Here is a 24,349-nt window from a genome sequence, read left to right on the forward strand (position 1 = left end):
AAAACCGGTCCGCGGGCCGCAAATGGCCCGCAGGACGGTACTTTGAGACCCCTGCTCTTAGGGTTGTGTCCACTGTGACCGGAGAAGCCTTGATCTAGCACGGACATGTATTGTGGGCATAGTAAGACAGGACTTGCCTGTATCTTTACAACCAATTCCTGACTACACATACAGTATCTTGATGGCTTATTACATAGTAGCTTTTTATGTAGAAGATACTACTCTATATCCTTTTATCCTGCAAGACACACTGCAGTGCTAAGCAGACAAGCAGTTTTGAGGACACAGGTTATGGGGTGATCCACACCTAAAGTGTTACTAAATCGTTGTTTTTTGTTTTTAAATAAAAAACATATCATACTTACCTCCACTGTGCAGTTCGTTTTGCACAGAGTGGCCCCGAGCCTCATCTTCTGGGGTCCCAATGCGGCTCTCGCGGCTCCTCCTGGCATCTGGAAACCCCCTAGGAAAAGCGCTCTCCCAGGGGGTTACCGTGCGGGTGCACTCCCGAGTTCACCATTTGCGTCCATAGACACAGAATGCCGGACTTGGCCCTCCCCCGCGTCATTGGATTTGATTGACAGCAGCGGGAGCCAATGGCTGCGCTGCTATCAATCTATCCAATCAAGAGCCGAGATCCCCAGCCAGGGAGGTAGAGCGTGTCTCTGGCGGGGGAACTCATGGGCTCAGGTGAGTAAAACGGGGGAAGGGCTAGGGGGATGCTGAGTGACAGAAGTTTTTTCACCTTAGGATGCATTACACAAGGGTTTACAACCTCTTTTAAGTGTTTTTACCCTGTCTATTTTCTCGCTTACTCAGCCTTATCTGTAACCTTATTATAGCATTTACTTTTAAAGTAGCACACTTATTCACACTTACACTCGTAAGCTTTGTCTGCCCTTATAATCCTCAGATGATACAACCTGAACTGCCTGATGCACTTCCGTTTGCAGAAAGGCAAAGGAGATGCTGCTATTCACAAAATTCTGCTGGTGAAAAATCATGAGGTCTCCATGGTCTACAACTTGAAGACTCAAATGTTCTAGTTAGGACCATACTTTACAGAGGAACCTTGGCGAAGCAGTACGGCTTCCACATATATTTGCAAATATGTGCAACTAAAACCTCTGTTTTATGCAAATTGGTAGACAGTGCCAGTTTTTTATTTTTTATTTTTGCAGGCTAGCTTAGTGTGCTGGCACATCTTTTATTTGTTTGTACTGTGCAATGCCCCTCCATGTGTACCTTACTTTAAAAGCTAGTTATAGAGTGGGTGGTTGTAATTTTTTTTATAGCTCCCTGGTCTACAAACCTCAGACTCTGACCTGAGTTTTGATGTGCCCTTCCTTCACATACTATGGTTGAGGATCAGCAATTTTTATGAGATAAGAAGTCTTTCTGCTCTCTCCTCAAAGAACTGGCCCTTGACACCAGTCAAATTCCTTCCCCAGATTTGTACTGGAAAAGGTTGCATAGCACATATGGTCTGCCTGCCTCTCTCACCACACGGCTTCAGTTGTGACTGACTTGCAGACTCTTACCCACAGATTTCCCAGTATCTATAATCCTCATATTGACCAGTTGGACACATTCCAACCCCCCCCCATCCTTTTCTGGGGGTATAAAGATCACTTCCCCCAATACTCTGTAATTTACCACGTGAGATTTTCACCCAGTGTGATGGTTAGGAACTCGATTAAAAAAATCATTCCCATTCCTCATTCTACTTCTTCCATTTGGAAAAGCCACATATATTACCTAGCCCTCAGCATCCTGCAGATATTGGTGAGGCTTATTATATCCTCTTCATAAAACCTTGGGTGTGCACGCTCTTTCAAAATAATCTGTTCTTTGTTGCCTGTTGTAAATTACTTTGCCCCTTTGGGACCCACTTCAGGGTTTAACTCCTTCGGGTTTAACTCCTTAAATAGGCTTCTGTGATTTTAAAACCTTGCACCTGCCAGCTGTAATTCTGCATTAGCTCTCACCGCCTTCTTACAAAGGGCCCCTTCTTTCTCTTAAGGTACATGGCGAATAAGTACCAGTACTTTTCGCTTCTCTTAGGTTCCTCTTATCGCCTTCTGTGGGAAGGTCATGTCATTCTTCTTCCCCTTGTATTGCCTTTATAGGGTGGGGTCAGAACTGTCATCTATGCTTGTTCTCTATACATGTTACCTAGTGCATTGACTCCTCTTCAGTTCCTAACAGTGCAGTCCCTCTACAGTAGGGGTGTCAAACTCATTTTCATTGTGGGCCACATCACCATTATGTTTGCCCTCAAAGGGCCGGTTGTATCTCTAAGACTTAATGTCCAGAGCACCCCACTCCCCCTTACATCAGATGTCAAGAGCCCCCCCACCACCATCAGAAGTCAAGAGTCCCCCACCCTCCCGTACATCACAGTGCACCCCCCTTACCTTGGGCTGCTGCCAGTGTTCTGTCAAATTCTCCAACTCGTCAAAAACTCCAACCATGTCACTTCCGGTTTCTTTAAACCATCAGTAATTGGAGATTTTGACAAATTGTTGTTTTGACAGCTCAGCAGGTAACAAGGACAACGTTTTCCGTCGCCTCAGAGGCGGCTATTTGGTTAGTTAGTTTTGGAGCGAAGTAACAATCTTCGCTCATAATATCGTGCACCAGACTGTATTCAGTTGTCAGTGTTTTGTCCAAACAGCAAATCGTCAAAATCTCCAATTACTGATGGTTTAAAGAAACCGGAAGTGACGTGGTTGGAGCTTTTGATGGGTTGGAGAATTTGACATAACACCAGAAAGAAGCTGGGTCTGGAGGAGGACCAGAAGAGGACTGGAATCAGCTGCTGGAGTCTGCTGAATGCTGAGACCAGGGGAAGCAGAGACAAGGGGGTAGTGTGGCTGCACAGAGAGGTGCAGGGTCTGTAGCAGGAGTTCTGTCCTCCTCTCTGCTAAGAGTGTTCAGAAATGAGCCTCTCCGCAGCTGCACAGAAGTGCAGGATCTAGCGCAGAAGTTCTGCCTTCCTCTCTGCCACCGACTGCCAAGACAGTGTAGGGACAGAAACGATGGTGTTGCCACAGCAGCAGGAGAGATGCGAGGGCCACATAAAATGGTCTGGAGGGCCATTTTCGGCCCGCGGTCCTTGTGTTTGACGCATGTGCTCTACAGGATCCTCTTCCAAACAGCTGGGTAGCTATCATCCTTTTTTTCCCAGTGCTTCTGCTCTGAGAACTAATCCCTCCTTCCCTACCTGAGCCTATTCTCCCAAAAATATAGGCGTTCTTGGGCCTTTTACAGCATTTAGCATCTTCACACAAGTCACAGGGCCTGTTTTTCTGCTGATCCATACGAAGCGAACATTTAGGATCATTGCACGATGGGCTTAACCACTTCAATACAAGGGCATTTTCATCCCCTTCCTGCCCAGGGTAATTTTTAGTTTTCAGCACTGTTGCAATTTAACTGACAATTGCACGGTGGTGCGACCCAAACAAAATTGATGTCCTTTTTTCCTCACAAATAGAGCTTTCTTTTGGTGCTATAAACAAAAGAAGAGTGACAAGTTTGAAAAAAAAAAAACACAATATTTTTTACTTTTTGCTATAATAAATATCCCATTAAAAAAAACCCACAAAAACGATTTTTTTTTCCTCAGTTTAGGCTGATATGTTTTATTCTACATATTTTTGGTAAAAAAATCACAATAAACTTATATTGATTGATTTGTGCAAAAGTTATAGCGTCTACAAAATATGGGATAGATTTATGGCATTTTTATTATTGCTAGTAATGGCTGCGATCTGTGACATTGCAGCGGACATATCGTACACTTTTGACACTATTTTGGGACCATTCACATTAATACAGCGATCATGGCTATAAAAATCCACTGATTACTGTATAAATGTGATTGGCAGTAAAGGGGTTAACACTAGGGGGCGATTGAGGGGTTAAATATGTAATCCTCGGGCAGTGATGGCGAACCTTGGCACCCCAGATGTTTTGGAACTACATTTCCCATGATGCTCAACTACACGGCAGAGTGCATGAGCATCATGGGAAATGTAGTTCCAAAACATCTGGGGTGCCAAGGTTCGCCATCACTGTCCTAGGGAGTGATTCTAACTGTAGGAGGCGGGGACTCACAAGGGGAGGAGACCTATTGGTGTTCCTCTGTACTGGGCACACACATCGGTCTTCTCCTCTCCTTTAACAGGACGTGGATCGGTGCGTTTACACTAACTATTCTAAACGCTCCTGTTTAGGTAATATATTATTCAATTTCAAAATAAAGTTGACAACAAATATACATTGTATATCTACACAGCCTTGTACAACAGGAAGAATAGTCTATTACACAAATATTATATCATCCAATCAATCAGTGATCTGTGCAATATCAATTTGTCATTAATAAAGAAAAAATGCATAATAAGAAATGGCATTTTGTTTTTGATGTTTCCCCCTCCATGGAAGGGGAAATAGAAGGGAAAACTAACATACACAAAAGTTCTAAAGACATGGAGAAAACAAAACACTTGAGCAATTATTACCACACCATTGGTATACTAGAACAATCCACACCATACGATTACATGAATAGCCTAACTCTCATCATTTCTTCCTATAGTACCATAGTATTTACTAATCAAACTACTATTTCACCTGAAACTGAGGTGAGCCAGCCAGCCTAAATCTTTTTTAAAGTTTTTGAGGCAACTCCTAGAAGAGTAAATCAACTTATATAGTGTAGTAATCTATGTATAGTGTCCAACACAGAACCATAAGATCCAATGTACTGAAGTCAGAGAGTAAATTAGGTTGTTCCGCAGCAACTCACACAAGGTTCTCCAGAGAACGCATTTAATGGATCTTCCAATAACATACAAAGTCCACAGACGATACAAGAATCCGACAGAGTATAATTCAGAATCCCATCTTATCCTAGACCTGTGCAATGTTCATCATAGAGTGACAAGACAAGACTAGCCAAGACTCCTTGAATGCCAGCTTGAGTCCTTCAAATATTGGACTCACACTGGAAGGGGGGGGGGGGGTCAACCAAATGTTCCCATTGAATGAATATCCCACCAAGTCTAATTAACATTAATAAACACTTCCTTATGTAAGGAAGTACCAGGCCACACACCTAGGTCTTCTTAGATAAGATTAACACATCAAAGAGTCCTTTTGATACGTGTCGTTTGACCACTAACCCCTTTGATGTGTAACCTTGAATGCCTGTATGTAAACCTATATATACTGTGCCTTTCATATACCACAATATTTTACAATACCTACATATCTATATTAATATTACAACATATTCCCCCACTTGAGTCGGTTCTAACTACTAGAACTGACTCATAAATCAAACATTAAATGTCATTATGGTTTGAGGTATTGGATGCTTTACAATGGCTCATATGAAATATTAAGTTCAGACTGGTTACATCTCTCTTCACCAACCTCTAAAATATCCCCATGAAACAGTTATTAGATAATATAACTTTAGACCATGACTGGAAAAGGATTCAGTAAACATTCGTGGCCAGTATAGCTGTTAGGCCTCATTTCAAAGATTGCTCCTTGTTTTGTAAATCACATCACGATCTTGAATATTGTGCAAAAACGAGCTGATGTCACCGTCCATTCTGACTTCACATCTCTCACCATCTTACTGAAAGTAAAGCTTGGTATGTTTTGGGAGGTCCAATCCACATAAGTCCAGGATTCTCTCATCTCCAGGCTCAAAGTTTTCATTTTTAAAGATGCTTTTACACAAACTCCAGCAATTCCTGAAATTCTTCCATCTTCCATCTTTGTAGTAAGAAGAACCATTAATGTATCAGCAGTCCCTTTCAAGGTCAAAAAGGTTTGGATCCGGACCGGCAGTAACAATTCTGTGCTGCAAACTTTTTCTTGCACTTGACACCTTCAATCATTCAAACCTTCAATATTCTGAATTTGTTGATTGCCAGCAACAATTTGCTTTCGTAACGTGCTGTAGGCCGACCCCTCGTTGCCTTTAATAGAGCTGTTTTGTATCATTCAGTCCATAATTCCACCAGAATGGTATACCAACATATATATATTCCCCCATGCGAGGGTTTCGATATTATCAGCTTGACATCAGTGTTTATCAGATCTTCTGTGCAGACAAATCAGCAGTGGAAATTCTTGCCAGTATTTTTTATGAAAGGTAGAAAGGTCTCTTTATCCATATATGTCACAGCCTTCAGCATATTATAAATAACTGATTCAACAATGTTTCAAATCATGATTAGAGTGATGAATTTCACTCACCCCTCTTATAAATTTAGGAAAACCACCCAACCTACTATAATGTATGCTATGCCCAGCCATTTGTGCAACATCACCTCAGATGTAAATATATTGATATCAATATGCATTATGTCATATGTACAGATGTTATAACATTATTCTAGATTTAAATGCTTCGCTCTGGTTTTAAGATTAAGTTCAAGAAATAAAACATAATAAAAAAGCAAAATATATCGGGGAAAGGGAGAAAATGAAAAAATAGGGCGTTGGGTAAGTCATTGAAAATAAAATAAAAAAAAAATGAAGAGAAAAAAAAATAATTTGAATGTTCAAAAAAAAGTCCATTGCTTGATGAAAATTGAGAGAGAGTGTCCAGGAATTCTTTATAATTTCTTGTATAGTGATATTGTCCATTCAGTGTCTCTCCCCCACTAGTCAACAATTACTCCTGCTTTTTACATGCGAACGCGTATCTCCAGCAATGCACTGTACCTGAAAGACAAAAAACTCTCAGACAAAATCTCATTAGCAAAGACCTTAAACAAAGAACTATTTACATGTTTACACTTTAAAGCTAATTCACCCCCACTGCTATAGAAGTGTCATTTTCATTCAAAAACAGATCTGTACCATTCAACTGTTCTAATAGTGTGTGATATTCTATTTTCATCTTATCATACTCAATCTTCAGATGGTCATATTTCTGTTTTAACTGAGGAAATGGTATCCAGGTCCTTTTCTTATTATTATTTTGGCCAGCTCTGTTTTTCATGTTAATATAGCCTATGTTTGACCCAGAGTTTCCCCTTTTGATGTGATCATTAGATATTATCTTCTGATCTTTCTGTTCAGTGTTTGTCCTAAACAATGTGGCTACATCAATTCTGACAGCTTGCTCATTTGACCTTCTCCATAAATGATCTGCTCTCAATAATATGTCTTTTAAATCGTGAGGATTCGGGGTAACCAAAAAAATATCTTGTTTGATATCTTCATGCAAAGCATCTAGCAACATATTGATATGTATCGAGCCTCCCCGCTCAAATGCAAGATTATTACCAACCAACAATTCCATAATAGTTTCTATCCTGTGCGACAATTCATAGGGAGATTCACCCTGCATTTGATCAATCTTCCCATGAATCGTAACATCAGAACGCACTCCGTACAGAACACATAACTCCAGTAATATGTCCCTTGTCCTCAGAGGCTGAAGACAGATCTGTTTGATCCTCAACCAAAGACTTTTCCCTATAGAATGTTGCAAAACTCTTTCTAAGTCCGATGGGTTGAGATTGTACAAATCTATGACATTCTGCAAGTCACAAAACCATTTTAAAAATTTGTTTAAATCATGGCAGGGAACCATTCCTATTTCTTTAAGAATTGCATCCAGTTCTTTTGGTTTCAAATGCTTCATTACAAGCTGAACTTCACCTGTATTATTATTGTTGTTATAAACCATGGTGGTCACAGTGGGTGCGGCTGGCAATGAATTATCAGATTTAATATGAGGTTCTGTTTCATTTGATAGAACGTTTGTATTTTGCTGCAGATTGCTTAATCCAAGATTTGATGCACATCTGCATTCCTGAGATCTCTTCTCCAATTCCATAATTCTTAATTTTAATCTCTCATTTTCCTCTGATAATTCATCACAACGTTTAGATTTCTCAAGCAAAGCTCCACCAATAGTAACTGCATGCAATTTTAAATTTACTGTCCCAGTTTCTGATTGGTTTTGTAACCTCTGACACATTTTATGGCTATTATCAACTGCACTCTGTAACTGCGCAATTTCCTCAACTTTATCATTCAAAGAACTTTCCATTTTTAAACAGCAAGATAACAAGCCCTGCACAATACAACCTTTTCTTTTACTTTCTGAAATTTTGCTATCAAAAACACTTTCCTCTAAAAATTCCTTCATCATAGTCCACGTCTGCTTACATTTTTCTGGCATTTCATAAGGACCGCCATGACGCTTAATACATTTTAATACCCATCTGTTAACTTTATCAGAACTGACACTAGCTTCACACTGAGTAAGCATTTTGACTAAAGTACTAATAATTTAAGATAAAGGAAATATTTTACTCACCGCATTTGAAGCTTCACCTTGCCAGTTCCGGTCTTCTAGTCCACGGCAGTCTTTTCTTTCTTCAGTTTCCAGTCTCCAGAGACTAATTCTGGGGTTCCAAACTTGTTTAGTCTTGTATATCAGACTCTCTTATGTCACAACCAGACATTAGAGTCACCGCACAGCTCTTGGGTCTCCATCAGACTTCTGTCCAACTCACAGGATTGCTATCATCACCGGCTTCTGTTACTAAGTCCTGAAAATACGCTTCTGGTCACTTGAACGGCACCAATGTAGTAATCTATGTATAGTGTCCAACACAGAACCATAAGATCCAATGTACTGAAGTCAGAGAGTAAATTAGGTTGTTCCGCAGCAACTCACACAAGGTTCTCCAGAGAACGCATTTAATGGATCTTCCAATAACATACAAAGTCCACAGACGATACAAGAATCCGACAGAGTATAATTCAGAATCCCATCTTATCCTAGACCTGTGCAATGTTCATCATAGAGTGACAAGACAAGACTAGCCAAGACTCCTTGAATGCCAGCTTGAGTCCTTCAAATATTGGACTCACACTGGAAGGGGGGGGGGGGTCAACCAAATGTTCCCATTGAATGAATATCCCACCAAGTCTAATTAACATTAATAAACACTTCCTTATGTAAGGAAGTACCAGGCCACACACCTAGGTCTTCTTAGATAAGATTAACACATCAAAGAGTCCTTTTGATACGTGTCGTTTGACCACTAACCCCTTTGATGTGTAACCTTGAATGCCTGTATGTAAACCTATATATACTGTGCCTTTCATATACCACAATATTTTACAATACCTACATATCTATATTAATATTACAACATATTGTGGTAGTGCACCATTGATAAAATCAACCCAGAAATTAAGACTAGGAGGGGAGGGGTCCTTCCACTTGAGAGCCAAGGCTTTTTTGGCATAGAAAAATACTAATCATAAGCGAGTCTTCTGTGAGTTACTCAAGTCTTCCTCAGCAAAATCCCCCAGAAGGCATCTCTAAGGGGAACAAATATTCGGAAGAGCCAATTCTTCCTCTAATGCCCCGTACACACCATCACTTTATGTGATGAAAAAAAACGACATTTTCTGTGAAGTAAAAAATTACGTTTTTGAAACTTCAATTTTCAAAGACGAAGTTGCCTACACACCATCGTTTTTCTCACAATGTTCTAGCAAAGCGAGGTTACGTTCTCACCACTTTTTCCATTGAAGCTTGCTTCATAAGTAGCTTCTGGGCATGCGCGGGTGCAAAAACGTCGTTTTAAACGACGTTTTTTACTACACACGGTCAATTTCTGTGAAGTAAAAGTTGACGTTTTGAAAAACGACACATAAAATTTAAGCATGCTTCAATTTTTTTTGCTCGTTTTTTAGAAGACATAAAACGACGTTTTCCCCCACACACGGTCAATTAAAGTGACGTTTTTTTTCATCACATAAAGTGATGGTGTGTACGGGGCATAAGCATTTAAGAATGGCCAACCAAAAATTTCTAACTCCAGGACAAGCCTAGACCATATTGAAGTAATATCCCTGGGCAGTTTGACAACAGGGGCAAACTTGGGGGTCCCTTCTACCCATTCTGGATCGTTTGCATTTTCAAGTGTACATTGAAAAATGAGCAGAGGGAAATGTTTTGGAAAAAAATGCTTGTAAAAGCAAATACCTATATACTCTTGTGCAATATGAGCATTTGTATACCCCTTTTGCTGCCAGAGGTTCTAAAAAAAAAATTCTGCTCTAGTGTGCATGGACCCTTATACTTATACTTATAAGGTGGATGCAGCATCGACAAGATGGTACCTTCACTCTAGAATTTCCCACTATGTATCAGGCTACTCTACTCAATGTTATCGAAGCTGTGGCCAAGTTGGAACTTTCCTTCATGTATGGTGGACCTGTCCTGTAGATATGACTCAAATAAGTAGACTTCCCTGTCCAACACATTTTTTTAAATCTCAAACCCCCTTGCCCATTTCAAAACATTGGGCCAAATTCTCAAAAGAGATACGCAGGCGGAACTGCTGTTCAGCCTGCGTATCTCTGTGCCTAACTTTGGAAACGATCCTCAAAAGGCTTTTTCCAAAGTTAGGCAGAAAAACTGACATGTGTAAGACACTTACACTGTCAGATCTTAGGATGCAGTACCGCATCCGCCGCTGGGGGCATTTCTCATTGAAATGCCGCTTTGAGTATGCAAATGAGGACTTAAACAGATCCACAAAGCTTTTAAGCATTGTGATTTCTGCGTAAGTTCCGATTTGCTTGCGCAAAACTAGGGCTGGTTTTACAATGTGGAAAGTTAGTCACACCATGTAAAAGCCCATTCAAGCGACGGCATTTGGTATGCATTCCTGAGGGAGAACTCCACGGCAATTTGTAAAATCAAAACCGGCATGGGTTCCCCCCCCAGGAGCATACCAGGCCCTTAGGTCTGGTATGGGTTGTAAGGAGACCCCCCTACGCCGAAAAATCGACGTAAGGGGTCCCCCTACAATCCATACCAGACCCGTATCCAAAGCACGCTACCCGGCCGGCCAGGAATGGGAGTGGGGACGAGCGAGCGCCCCCCCCCCCTCCTGAGCCGTACCAGGCCGCATGCCCTCAACATGGGGGGGTTGGGTGCTCTGGGGCAGGGGGGCGCACTGCGGGCCCCAGAGCACCCTGTCCCCATGTTGATGAGGACAGGACCTCTTCCCGACAACCCTGGCCGTTGGTTGTCGGGGTCTGCGGGCGGGAGGCTTATCGGAATCTGGGAGTCCCCTCAAATAAGGGGGCCCCCAGATACCGGCCCCCCACCCTAAGTGAATGGATATCTTCTCACTGCAATGATGGAAGCGCGCCTTGCATCCCATTTATATAGGCATCACCGTCCCATCATGCTCCGGTAGGTACCCACGTGGTGGGTGCCTACCCACGTGGGTACCTACTGGAGCATGATGGGACGGTGATGCCTATATAAATGGGATGCAAGGCGCGCTTCCATCATTGCAGTGAGAAGAGGCGACGTGTCAACATCGGAAGAAGGGAGAAGAAGAGAATAGAAGAAGATGACGTCACAGAAGACCGCGCTGGCTGCCTGCTAGTAATTGAGCTAACACACGAAGATAGCAGGCAGCCAGCGCTGAAGGAGAAGGCAACGGACAGCTGGAGAAGAACCGGGGTGCGCCGAGTCAACAGCGGAGAGCGGCGAAGACAGAAGAAGACCCCCGGAGAGCGTAGAAGACCCCCGGAGAGCGTAGAAGACCCCCGGAGAGTGGAAGAAGAAGCCCCCCCTGGTAATAGAGCTAAAGAAGACAGGGGGGGCCTCCGGAGCAGACTAATAAATGATTTTAAAAACCCTTGTGTTGTGTGTTTAATAACTATCACTTTGCCTCCAGGTGAATGGGTAGGGGTACGATGTATCCCATATCCATTCACTTAGGGTGGGGGGCGATATCTGGGGGCCCCCTTATTTGAGGGGACTCCCAGATTCCGATAAGCCTCCCGCCCGCAGACCCCGACAACCAACGGCCAGGGTTGTCGGGAAGAGGTCCTGTCCTCATCAACATGGAGACAGGGTGCTCTGGGGTGGGGGGGCCTGCAGTGCGCCCCCCTGCCCCAGAGCACCCAACCCCCCCATGTTGAGGGCATGCGGCCTGGTACAGCTCAGGAGGGGGGGGGGCGCTCGCTCGTCCCCACTCCCATTCCTGGCCGGCCGGGTAGCGTGCTTTGGATACGGGTCTGGTATGGATTGTAGGGGGACCCCCTACATCGTTTTTCCGGCGTAGGGGGGGTCTCCTTACAACCCATACCAGACCTAAGGGCCTGGTATGCTCCTGGGGGGGGAACCCATGCCGGTTTTTTCTTTGAAAATTGGCATGGAGTTCTCCCTCTCAGGAATGCATGCCGAGCGACGCTGTCAATTATTATTTTTTTATTTGGTTTCCCGGCGCATTTTTTTTTTTTACCCGTCGCAACTTTATTGTCCCGTCGCCATCCACAAAGCCCGGCGTAAATTACGTTTGCGCGCTGCACGTCGGGAAAATTACGTCACACGCATGCGCAGTACGGCCGGCGCGGGAGCGCGCCTCATTTAAATTGTAAACGCCCCCCGGAGAGGAGGACCGCCTTGCGACGGAGGCACTTAAGTTACACGGCGTGTAATTTCTAGGTAAGTGCTTTGAAGATCGGGGACTTAGGTAGAAATTTAACGCCTGTGTAACTTAACTGCTGAAAGTTAAGTTAGGCAGCTTTTTTGAGAATTTGGCCCATTGTTTCCAAATTGATTCTCTATGTCTAAAGCCTGACACACAATACTTTTTTTTTTTTTGTTTTTTCATTTAACCCAGCAATGTTAGTACAGCAATCTCCCCCGCTGTGCTATTGTGTTCTGACAAGGGGACTTGTCCATTTTGACCCTTTTGTGTACCTTGCATTAATGGCAGCAAAACAAACAATCGTCAAAGCCTGGAAGTCACCAAACCTCTCTCCAGATCTAGGATCAATTCAGTCCTATTGCATGATAAGATAGAAGCCAAACCTAAAGTGGTATTATAGAGCTAAAGGTACTTTACCTTCATGCCCCCCCTATGACTTATCTGAGCCCCATCTCGATCAAGCGATGTGCATAAGAGCCTTGGCTCGCACAGGTCTCTTCCTTCTCATTGGCTAAGACAGCAGCGGTAGCCATTGGCTCCAGCTACTGTCGACCACTGCCAGGGAGCTAATGAGGAGAGAGCAGGGGTGGGGGCTAAGCCTTGCTACGTGTGTGAATGCTCAGGTACCCCCATAGCAAGCAACTAGGCAGGAAGGAGGGGCCAGGAGCACCGGCAGGGGACCTGAGAAGAGGAGGATCAGGGGTGTTCTGCGCAAAACCATTGCACAGCGCAAGTAAGTATAACATGTTTGTTATTTAAAAAGAAGAAGAAAAAAAAACACAAATCTTTAATGTCACTTTATTGGCAAAATGGACATTTTCTTCTCTCTGGCATCCAGGGACAATATTGATTTTTACCTGCAGGATTCAATCTCTTTGCCTTTTTAGGATAGGGTGGGCCCAATGGCAATCCTTCTTCTCCCCCCACCTCCTATTCCACATTTCCATCCTTCCACTGCAATGTATCCCCTGTTCTCCTCTAGAGCTTCAAGCTATCAAATACTTATCCTTCCCAACCTCTTTACCTATCACTCACTGTTGGGCTTCCCTATACCCACTGATCACAATGACAAGTTGATGTGCTCAAGTCATTTCAATGCTTTGTAATGCAAAATCTACTCCAAAACCTTTACTTTATATGTACATTTAAAAGTGTAATTTAATAAAAAGAATGAACAAAGAAAGCATTTTAAGGTTTACTGTGTATAAGAGGCAAGGAATATCACAGCACTTCACATGTATGTTGTATTAGTGAAGCAGAAGTATGATCATAGTATAGTTTGGGTAAATGGTTGTCATGAAAATGGTATTCATAGTAGGAAAAGCTTTCCAAGGGTACCGATTTTGTGAAAATACAAAATTATGTAAAACACTGGATAACGATGCAGTTAATATCCTCAGTTTTAAATGTTTTATTCCCCAGACTACTGGACTGCATTTGAACATCCAATTAATAGCTCTTTGTACAGTTTAAATAAAAAGCTTTTATTTTCTATTTCAGGTTGACTATAAGGCCTGGTTCACACCTATGCAGGTTGCACTTTGCATATTCCAGGTGCATTTTGCATTTTTCAATACATGTTTTTGATCCATTGAAGTCTATGGAACCAAAAACCAGAAAAGTCCCTGGCCCTTTCCATAAAATGCACATATGTGAACGTAACCCATAGGAAACCATGTTAAATGGACTTTAGTATGTTTCTACAACACTGAAAACGCACCAAAAAATACATAGGTGTGAACCAGGCTTAAAGGGTCACTAAAGGAAAAAAATGTTTTTGCTGAAATGACTGTTTACAGGGTATAGAGACATAAAAGTTAACTGATTCCTTTTAAAAATGATTAAAAATAGATAAAAATCAATCATATAATGTGCCTCTAGTTTCACTTTCACTTTTAAACTGGTTTCATGTTTCTGTGAAGTAGAGAGAGACACAGAGCAAAAACAAACAAATCCAGGGCAGTGTTTTGTTTTTAAAACAAATCTGATTGGTTCTGAGGAGTTTTAGACACACAGCTTGGACCACAGTGAAAAGCTGCCATGAGATTTTTTATAAGGAGCCAGACATCCAGGAAGTGTGGAGATCAGAGCAGAATTACAGCTACTTCAAAGCAAAAACGAACAATAAGGACATGAAACCAGGACTGCAGTAAGGTAAAGGAAGCTATTTAGCTTAAAAAATATTTTCCTTTAGTGATCCTTTAAGTCCTGTGGTGTAGTGTATGAGTCTACAATTACATTTGTTGTTCCTGTCTGTATTTTGAGGCAACAGATTATTGTTTCATTGTTCTTGACAATTTCATTTGCAGATTTAGTTGCAGAGCAGAAATCGATGGCAAAAAATATCCTGAAAGTAAACCGCATGCAACAAAAAAGCTGGCTAAAAAGGAGGCTGGATTCCTTGCATGGATGGAACTCAATAAAGAATTGCCTAGGGATAATGCAGTAGGTTTAATGTGTTTTTGTGTAAAAACAAATGTGTAAAGTCTGTGTGGGTGTGTTAAAACTTTTGATAGGCCACATTTGTGATGAGGGTGTCCTGCTATTCCATTAAACTTCTGCCTTATCAGTCACAGCCATCATTCAGTCAAAGGCTTTAAAGAAAACCATGTATTAATAGGCATCTTTAGTAACATAAAAACTCTTGAATTGTCATAATAGTGCAAACTTGTCTTTCAGGGATACACAGCTATGCCTACAAGGCTGCAACAGCAGTGTTGGGTGGGGGAAAAACAGGGTTAGCTAAGCAGCTTGAGAGAACAACTTGAGTGTTCATTTAAAGTTTAATTATTGCATTGTTGCATTGTGTTGTGAATCAGTGTGTCTTGGCTGCCAGCACACAGCAACAGACGCACATAATCCGAATTAAATCCTGAAGGGCATCTTTGCTTTCTCATTGGCAGATTCTACCTCCAGTCTTGAATTTAGATGACCAAGTATGCTCTACCAATGAGATTCCATATTCATAGTATGTATTGGTCTTTCCCCTATATCCTAGCCACAGTTCAGATACTGCACTTCCCAAAATCCATGTTAGTATCTGCTGCACCTGGTATGCTCCACTTGCTGATTCTGTTTCTTAAAGGCCTTGCATACAAGAACATGCCTTCTTTGCTCTCCTATTTCTTCTTGCTGTAGCCCCTGGTACGTTCTGTCTGCCAACTCTGCTCATCTGAGCACCTTAGCCAGGCACATCTGTGCATCTCTCTGGATCATTCCACAGGCCTCCTCTGTTTCCTCATTGTTGGCCTCGCCCATCTCACTGGTGATCCTATTGCATCTTCCTACTAGTTCTGCTAGTATTTGGTGAAGCGACTTGGGAGCAAGATGTAACTAAGGCTTAGACTATGCTTTCTGGCAAACCCAGTCATAATCATGGTAGGGTTCAGTTCACTTCATTCTCATTTGGTTTGACACTCTTGTTTGTGCTGGTTGACTGTAAGCTTTTTGTGAAGATGTACAGACATGCACAGATAGACACATATCAACAAAGAAACTTGGACGCATTTTGGCAGAACTTATGTTTAAGCAATTTATGTGAAATGTATCAAGGTTTCTTCTTTGGTATCTGTTCATCTGAGCATGTCTGTAATTTCTTCAACATTAATGCCTGGTTTAACTGTCCGACGAGTTAGCAGTAGGGGGGCGGTGTGCACATTTCAGTGTATCACACAGCTTCCTATTTGTTTTTCAGAAAAACTTTATTTGAAGTGCACAAGTGACACTTCATGTCGATGTACGGCAGCATGCATTGCTGTACAGTGACATGCGATCCTATCCAGTGCTCTGCAATAACATGTAGCATGTTTGCATATCAGAGGCATAAGTAGAACCTACAGGGCCCCAGTGCAAGAAACCATGAAGGGCCCCCTGATCCCCGTATGGGGACCCTTACCTCTGAGCCCAGTAGAGGAACACCAGGACTTGGTCGTAATTGCGACCTTTACGACCCTGGTAGTTCAACCATTAGTGTCAGTAGTTTTTATTTTATTTTTATTTTTTTACCTTTTTTTTTAATTTTTTTTTATTTTACAATTTTAATTTGTACTATGTTTTTGCAATTTTTTAGAAGCCCCGTTGGGGGGCTATGGTTTGTGAGATATCAGGGGTCTAAACACACCTCTGATGTTTCACCTTTTGAGACAGAGACAGGAGAGAGCATGGGGGCTGGAGAAGAGAAGGGGGGGCTGGAGAACAGTAAAGGGGGTCCAGGGAAGTGCACGAGGACCAAGAATAGCACGGGAGGGGGGGTGGGGCAGGAGAGAGCAGAGGAAAGCAGGACTGGAGGGGCAGCATATAGAGGAGCGAATGCCCTCCATGTTACCCCGGCAGCCTCTAAAAGCCTGCAGGAGGGAGAAGAGAAGCGGGCATTTGGCAGCTGCAGGAGTTACATGGAAGGCATCGGTTTTTCTATAATGACACCCTCCTGTCCAGGTGTAGAAGGGAGCCGCACGGGCCCCCTGAAGTCACGCTCCTTCTGCATATTATCTTAGATTACTGCATCGCAACTCTGGTCTGCATTGCAGTGTAAATGGGACACATGGCAAACTGTTTTCTGTGTGTCCTAGCTGTGATTCATATTTTACAGTGTGGAAAAATGCTGGTCACCGCACTAGTGTGAAGGGGCCCTAAATCTAAGGCCCCATGCACCCTGCGCTTAAATGACACTTTTACAAGCATTTGATATATCTTTTTCAGTCTATAACCTCTACATGTACACATAGGCGTTTACAGGTGTATTAGAAGACTAGCATTTACAGGCATGTAAACACTAGTCACAAAGAAGTGTGTTTGAGCATTATTGTATTCCAATGACCAAAATAAATTAATATTCTGGCCAGTACAATCCCTTAACTTCCAAATACTTGACCCACCTAAATGTGTGTACAATACGCAGCTTTATGTATATTTCTTTAAGTAGCCTTTCCCCTACTAGGAGGTCTGGCTTTCAGAGGAGAAAAGCAAACACACAGTGTACATAAAGCCTTCTTGCTTCTTGTCAAGCAAACAGAACAAAAGAATGAACGTTTAATTTTACTGGAAATTTGTTGAATGTAACACCAGATTAACTGATTTTACATACTGCTAAAATAATAATTTTGATAGTGTCCACTGCACATTTGTTGCATTTATTGCCAGCAAATTTCATCTGAATAATACACTGCTGATATTCATTTCAGGAAATCCCAAGTGGTTTTATACCTGGATCTCAGAGTGCAAGCTCTTCTATTTTGAGGTATTTTCTGTTATATTATATTTTATTGTGTTTTTTGTATTTTTGTATTTTAAGGAATAACATAACTAAGCATGGATAGAACCTACTTTTTTTTATGACTTTTTGCCCAAAATATAAACCAATAACCATTAGTTTTTTTTGTGATTTTTATTTATTTTTTTGTCTATGCTAGTCAAAATAGTCATATATGGACATATAATGATGCAAATATGGCTGACTTTAATGCCGCGTACACACCATCATTTTTCCTGACGTTCAAAAAGCCGTCGTTTTTCACAACGTGATTCCTCTCCAGCCTGACTTGCATACACACGTTCAAGCAAAAAAAAACCCTGACCTTTTACTGTAAAAAAAAAAAAAAACCCTGACCAAAGCGCGGTGACGTACAACACGTACGACGGGACTATAAAGGGGAAGTTCCTTTCAAATGGCGCCACCCTTTGGGCTGCTTTTGGGCTGCATAATTCTGAGCATGCACGTTTTTTTTTCTCCTCGGAAAAGCATACACACAACCGTTTTTTGCGACGAGAAAAAGACTGACGGGAAACACGACGAGAAAAAACAGAGCTGGTTTAAAAAATTTTGCAGGCAGTTCTTTTGTCGCAAAAACTGCTAGGGAGCATACACACAACCGGTTTTCTCGACTAATATAAAAAATGGCAATTTCCTCGTCGTGAAAAACGGTCGTGTGTACAAGGCATTAGAGAGGTGGTTTGTGTATATTATTTAAAGGCTTGTATCGGGAACTGTTTCTAGTGATCAGAAGATCTGTAATTATTATTTCACTCATCTATGCACAACTACTCAGGAAAGTTATGTGATCATCCTAATTCTTGCCTATAAGGAGTTCAACTACACCACATGTGCTTCCTTTCAAATTTCCACTTCTGCTACTCACGATTGATGAGTGACCACTTAAAGAGCACCCTTAAATTGCTCTGTTGCATGACTGGTCTGATAGCCAAACCAAAGAACTGTGACCGCTATCAATTGACAGAATGCCATAAGATAAACAGAAATGGAAGGCGCGCACACCTAGTGCATTACCAGAGATAATTTAATATTTTTTTTTTTTGTATAAACGTGGGTACTCACAAAATGCAACTGACTAAAGGCCATAAACACAGTGCATGGACATGCACAGAACACGGGTTACAGCTAACGCGTTTTGTGGGGCGCACCCCCTTCCTCAGAGTGAGTACCTGCTTGTATACAATTTTTTTCTTATTAAATTGTCTCTGGTAATGCACGCGGTGTGCGCGCCTTCCATTTCTGTTTTTCTTGTAGTTCCTTTCGGATTACCCCATCTGAGGAAGGCAGCATCCACCTAGCTTTGGGATACCATATATACCTTTTACACCACCATTTTACATATCTAATATCTGTTACGTCACACCTTGAAAGACCTATTAGTGCTAGAAGTGACTGTGTTTTTTGTATTGCTACTGACAGAATGCCATGTAAGTGCACAGATAAATAAATTCATGTTTATATGGGAAAGCAGAAAGCCCGGCAGGAAGAATCTGTATATTTTCTAGTTATTTAATGTTAAAGGGGTTGTAAAGGCTTGTTCTTTATTTTCTAAAAAGGTTCCTTTAAGCTAGTGCATTGTTGGTTCACTTACATTTTCCTTCGATTTCCCTTCTAAATGTTTTTTTTCTTTGTCTGAATTTTAGACAAAGAAAAAAAACATTTAGAAGGGAAATCGAAGGAAAAGGTTACTGAGCCAATGCACTAGCTTAAAGGAACCTATTTAGAAAATAAAAAACTAACCTTTACAACCCCTTTAAGTCTGAAATTAATTAGATGATTTAGATGTTTGTGGGCTTGATCATGGAATACTCTAGAATTCAGAGCTGTGACTTTCAGTTTATTTTTGGAACTGGTGGCTAAATAACTTTTGTCAGTTGCTCATACTGGGCTGGTGCAAGGTTCCCCTTTAACTTCCTAATGCAGAAGACCCCTTTGTATTCTAGAGAACCAGTGTCATCAGTATATAGAATATTGTAGTAGTGTTGTATGGTAGTCAAGTAACCCATAGCCATAATACATAGGGAAAGGAGGTTTGGAGTATGTCAGCCGTGATGGGTGAAGGCTGGATCTGTCTGGTCTTCAGCAGTATTCCTGTGGCGAGGATAAGGTAAGTAAAGTCAATCCTGGGAAACTCTCAGGGTTCACTTCTGTGAGTAGCATGTCTTTTCTGTTTCTGCCACTAGAGAGAGTGTACTGAAATACCTGGTGTTGTTACTCACATGCCATCCAGGACAAAGCTGCTCTGTGGATCAGCTTACACCTTCCGCTGCAGGCTCTGCCACGATTGATGCAAAGGGGGGGGTCCCGTGCTGTCTAAAGGTCCCACGGCGGTCCCCCCCGACTCTGTTCCTCTCTCCCTCATCTGCCGTGGACCCCCATAGGCGTGCGCGCCGGGAAAGCGCTTTACTTCCTGAAACAGCGGGGTGAAGGGAGGGGGCGTGGCTTCGTGAGCGTGCTACTGCGCAGGTGCGAAGCAGCAAATTTAAAGCCACAAACACTGAAGAGCCTGTAACCCAGCGGTAAAGACTGAGGCCCCGTACACACAACCGAGTTTCTTGGCAGAATTCAGCCAGAAACTCGATCAGAGCTGTATTCTGCCGAGAAACCCGGTGGTGTGTACACTTGTCAGCGAGGAAGCCGACGAGGAACTCGTCGGGCCGAAAAGACATTTAGATCTATTTCCTCGTTGTTCAATGAGGAAAGTCGGCCCGCCGAGCTCCTCGGCGGCTTCCACACTGAACTCGACGAGAAACTCGATGTGTTTGGCACGTCGAGTTCCTCGGACGTGTGTACGGGGCCTTAGAGAGAGCTCTGGGACACTTAAGAACCTCTAAGTGTGGTTGGATAAAGGCATACTAAGGCCCCTACTCAGCATTAGGCTGTGCATATTAGCAGGCATTACTTATTTTGCCAGACTAGGCTCAGCAGTTAATGCACTTAATAGTACTTTTGCTTTGTTGCTTAAGGACTATGTCTCCCCGTAGAAGGGCTTCAGGGGCAGGGAAAAGGTCCGCTAAGGCGTCACCATCTGGATCGGGGTCTAGACTGGCTTGCATGATATCACCCTCCCCCTCAGAGACCTGAGGTGGCCGCGCAGGATGAGCCATTGCCCCTGTCAGGCCTGGTAGCCTCTCCCAACCTGGAAGCTCCTGTGTATGTCACTGAGGAGACTTTTTCAGCAGCGTTGGTTGGTCTAGAGAAAAGGTTGACTGATTTAATTTCAGCCCCCTTACAGAGAAACAGAAAGTGGGGTAGATCCCCCTTCCTCTGTTTTGGGGTCCCTTTCAGACGATCAGATGAGGATGATGTTTATCTTTCTGGGGATCAGGAGCAGTCCGAGGATTCTGGGGACGAGGAAAGGATTCTGTCCTCTCAGGCCCTCAAATTGGTGGTACAAACCTATACAGAGGTTATGCGTGAAGCATATAACCTACCCTCCTCTGAGCTGGCCGCATCCCTTGTCCCCTCCTTGGGGTCATTGAAATCTCCACAGGCTGCATATACCTTTCCAGTCCATCCTTATCTGGAGAAACTGATGTATGCTGACTGGGGTCACCCAGACAAGCTATTTACTCCTCCTAAGAAGTTTTCTCTTCTTTATCCTATGGAGGAAAAGTTCACTAAGAAATGGAGTGTTCCGGCGATAGATGCAGCCATATCTTCCGTGAATAAAAGTTTGACTTGTCCTGTATACAATGCTCAGGTATTTAGGGACCCAACTGAGAAAAAGTTGGAGTCTCTGCTTAAAGCTTCCTTTTCTATGGCTGGCGCTGTAACTCAACCTGCAGTAGCAGCTATTGGTATGTGTCAGTTCCTAAAGGATCAGATGAAGCAGGTGATTAAGTTCCTCCCTGCTGAGCAAGCCAGAAATTGGTTGGACCTACCAAAGGCCTTATGTTTTGCAGTAGATGCTATTAATGATTCATTCAGCAAGCTTCCCGCCTAACACTCCTACTGGTACACATGCGCAGGATTCTCTGGCTCAAGCTTTGGTCAGCTGAAGCTCCATGCAAAAAACATTTAGCCGAGTTCCCCTTTCATGGGGAACGTCTGTTTGGGGAGGATCTGGAAAAATATATCCAGAAGATTTGTAGCGGTAAGACTACCTTGCTGCCAGTTAAAAAGAAGGGTAAGCGTCCCTCCTTTAAACGTTCCCTTTCCCCAGCTCCAGCGGACCAGAATTATGCAAGACAGAATCACAAGACCTCCTTATGAAGGAGCGCCCGTGCTTGGCTGAGTGGGGGGAAGGCTCTTGCGATTTTCAGAGGCTTGGCAGGATCAGATTCGAGACAAGCAGGGCCTAGGCTGCCTGTCCTGCGGCCGGTTTCAGCTGCGGGGCTGCAGTGCTCCCTGTCCCCTCTCTCCTGCTCCTGTGTATCATCACAGAGCTGGCTGCCTGGGTCTGTGTTTGGCGATGACGCTGTGGCGCGGTCCCGCCCCCTAGACGGCTCATGTGATGGTAGATAGAATCAGTGTTCAGCCTATCACACGAGCCGGTCTAGGGGGACGGGACTGTGCCACAGCATCACCGACAAACACAGACCCAGGCAGCCAGCTCATTGATGATACACAGGAGCTCATGCCCGCCGCACAGTCCGCCCTATGTGCCCAATAGTACAAAGAAAAATATTGCGCTTATTTTACAAAAATATGTGAAGCTGCGATCAAAAGTGTTATACTACACAAAGACAAATTGTAAAGGGAAGGAGATCGCGCTAAAATTATAGTGACAATAAATGGTGAAAAAAGTTCAAATCAATGTAGATAGTCCCGCCACACAGGCAAATTCATAAAACAATCTCCCAGGTGCACCAACGAATCCACAAGAAGAGTGCTTTAAAAGGAAAGATCCTCCACCAAGATTACAAAGGGCCTCTTACCGGATGGAATTGATCTCCAGATTATAAGAGATCTCACACAGCATGATAAGAGGTACTGGAATGATATCATATAGGCAGCCACAGCATTGGAATCCTTATCAGAGTATGTCCTCATTAAGCCAGAAGCTTCCCATTATAGCATCCACAGGTATGCAAGAAACAAAAGGCTCACATAGTGTAAAATCCTTTTTTTAATATAGGAAGTAAATGAAAACACACTTACATGGAATAGATAAAAACGAGCACATAAAAGCCGGCCAGCTTTGGAAACACAGCCCGTATCGGGTAGAAGGTACGCGGTGACGTCAGCACGCCGCCTCCCAACGTTTCGTCGCGATTGGACTTGATCAAGTCCAATCGCGACGAAACGTTGGGAGGCGGCGTGCTGACGTCACCGCGTACCTTCTACCCGATACGGGCTGTGTTTCCAAAGCTGGCCGGCTTTTATGTGCTCGTTTTTATCTATTCCATGTAAGTGTGTTTTCATTTACTTCCTATATTAAAAAAAGGATTTTACACTATGTGAGCCTTTTGTTTCTTGCATACCTGTGGATGCTCTAATGGGAAGCTTCTGGCTTAATGAGGACATACTCTGATAAGGATTCCAATGCTGTGGCTGCCTATATGATATCATTCCAGTACCTCTTATCATGCTGTGTGAGATCTCTTATAATCTGGAGATCAATTCCATCCGGTAAGAGGCCCTTTGTAATCTTGGTGGAGGATCTTTCCTTTCAAAGCACTCTTCTTGTGGATTCGTTGGTGCACCTGGGAGATTGTTTTATGAATTTGCCTGTGTGGCGGGACTATCTACATTGATTTGAACTTTTTTCACCATTTATTGTCACTATAATTTTAGCGCGATCTCCTTCCCTTTACACTATGTGCCCAATAGGAGGAGTGGATTTGGCAGGGGGCTGCATACAGAGGAAATTAGCTTTCTATATTCCTCCATACAGCCGCTGAATGCTTGCAGGAGGGAGAGGAGGAGAATCAAACATTCCGCGGCTGTATGGAGGAATATAGAAAGCTCATTTCCTCTATATGCAGCCTCTCTGCTTCTCCTCCTATTCAGTTATGCCCCCCCAGTGTTCTCCTCCCCACCACACTCTCCAGCCCCCCCACAGTTCTCACCACCCCTGTTCTTTCTGTCCCTCCTGCTCTCCAGCTCTCCCCATCCTTCAGCCACCATCCCAGGGCTCTCAACCCCTGTCCCCCCCCCCAGTGCTCTCCACCCCTGTTCTCCCCCCCCCCAGTGCTCTCCACCCCTGTTCCCCCCCCCCCAGTGCTCTCCACCCCTGTTCTCCCCCCCCAGTGCTCTCCTCCCCTGTTCTCCTCCCCTCCCCCACAGTGCTCTCCACCCCTGTTCTCCTCCCCTCCCCCACAGTGCTCTCCACCCCTGTTCTCCTCCCCTCCCCCACAGTGCTCTCCACCCCTGTTCTCCTCCCCCACAGTGCTCTCCACCCCTGTTCTTCGCCCACAGTGCTCTCCACCCCTGTTCTCCCCCCCCCAACTGCTCTCCACCCCTCCCCACAGTGCTCTCTACCCCCATCCCCCCCCCCAGTGCTCTCCAACCCTGTTCCCCTCCCCCCATGGTCTCCACCCCTGTTCTCCCCCCTAGTGCTCTCCACCCCCTGCCCCTTGTGCTGTCCACCCCTGTCCCCCCCAGTGCTCCCCAT

At 43.5% G+C, this 24,349-nt stretch overlaps 1 protein-coding gene across 2 annotated transcripts in view; it reads left to right on the forward strand.

Annotated features, from left to right (window-relative positions):
• LOC120937509 (interferon-induced, double-stranded RNA-activated protein kinase-like) overlaps nucleotides 1–24,349 on the forward strand; it is a 349,209-nt gene that overhangs the window by 145,054 nt on the left and 179,806 nt on the right. For both annotated transcript variants that reach the window (XM_040350786.1, XM_040350787.1), the window contains exons 13-14: nucleotides 14,831–14,966; nucleotides 17,702–17,757. In XM_040350786.1, the coding sequence (XP_040206720.1) occupies nucleotides 14,831–14,966; nucleotides 17,702–17,757 (192 nt within the window). The remainder of the gene's footprint in view (nucleotides 1–14,830; nucleotides 14,967–17,701; nucleotides 17,758–24,349) is intronic.

The sequence above is a fragment of the Rana temporaria genome, chromosome 4 (genome assembly GCF_905171775.1).
Source record: "Rana temporaria chromosome 4, aRanTem1.1, whole genome shotgun sequence".
Classification (NCBI taxonomy): Eukaryota; Metazoa; Chordata; class Amphibia; order Anura; family Ranidae; genus Rana; species Rana temporaria.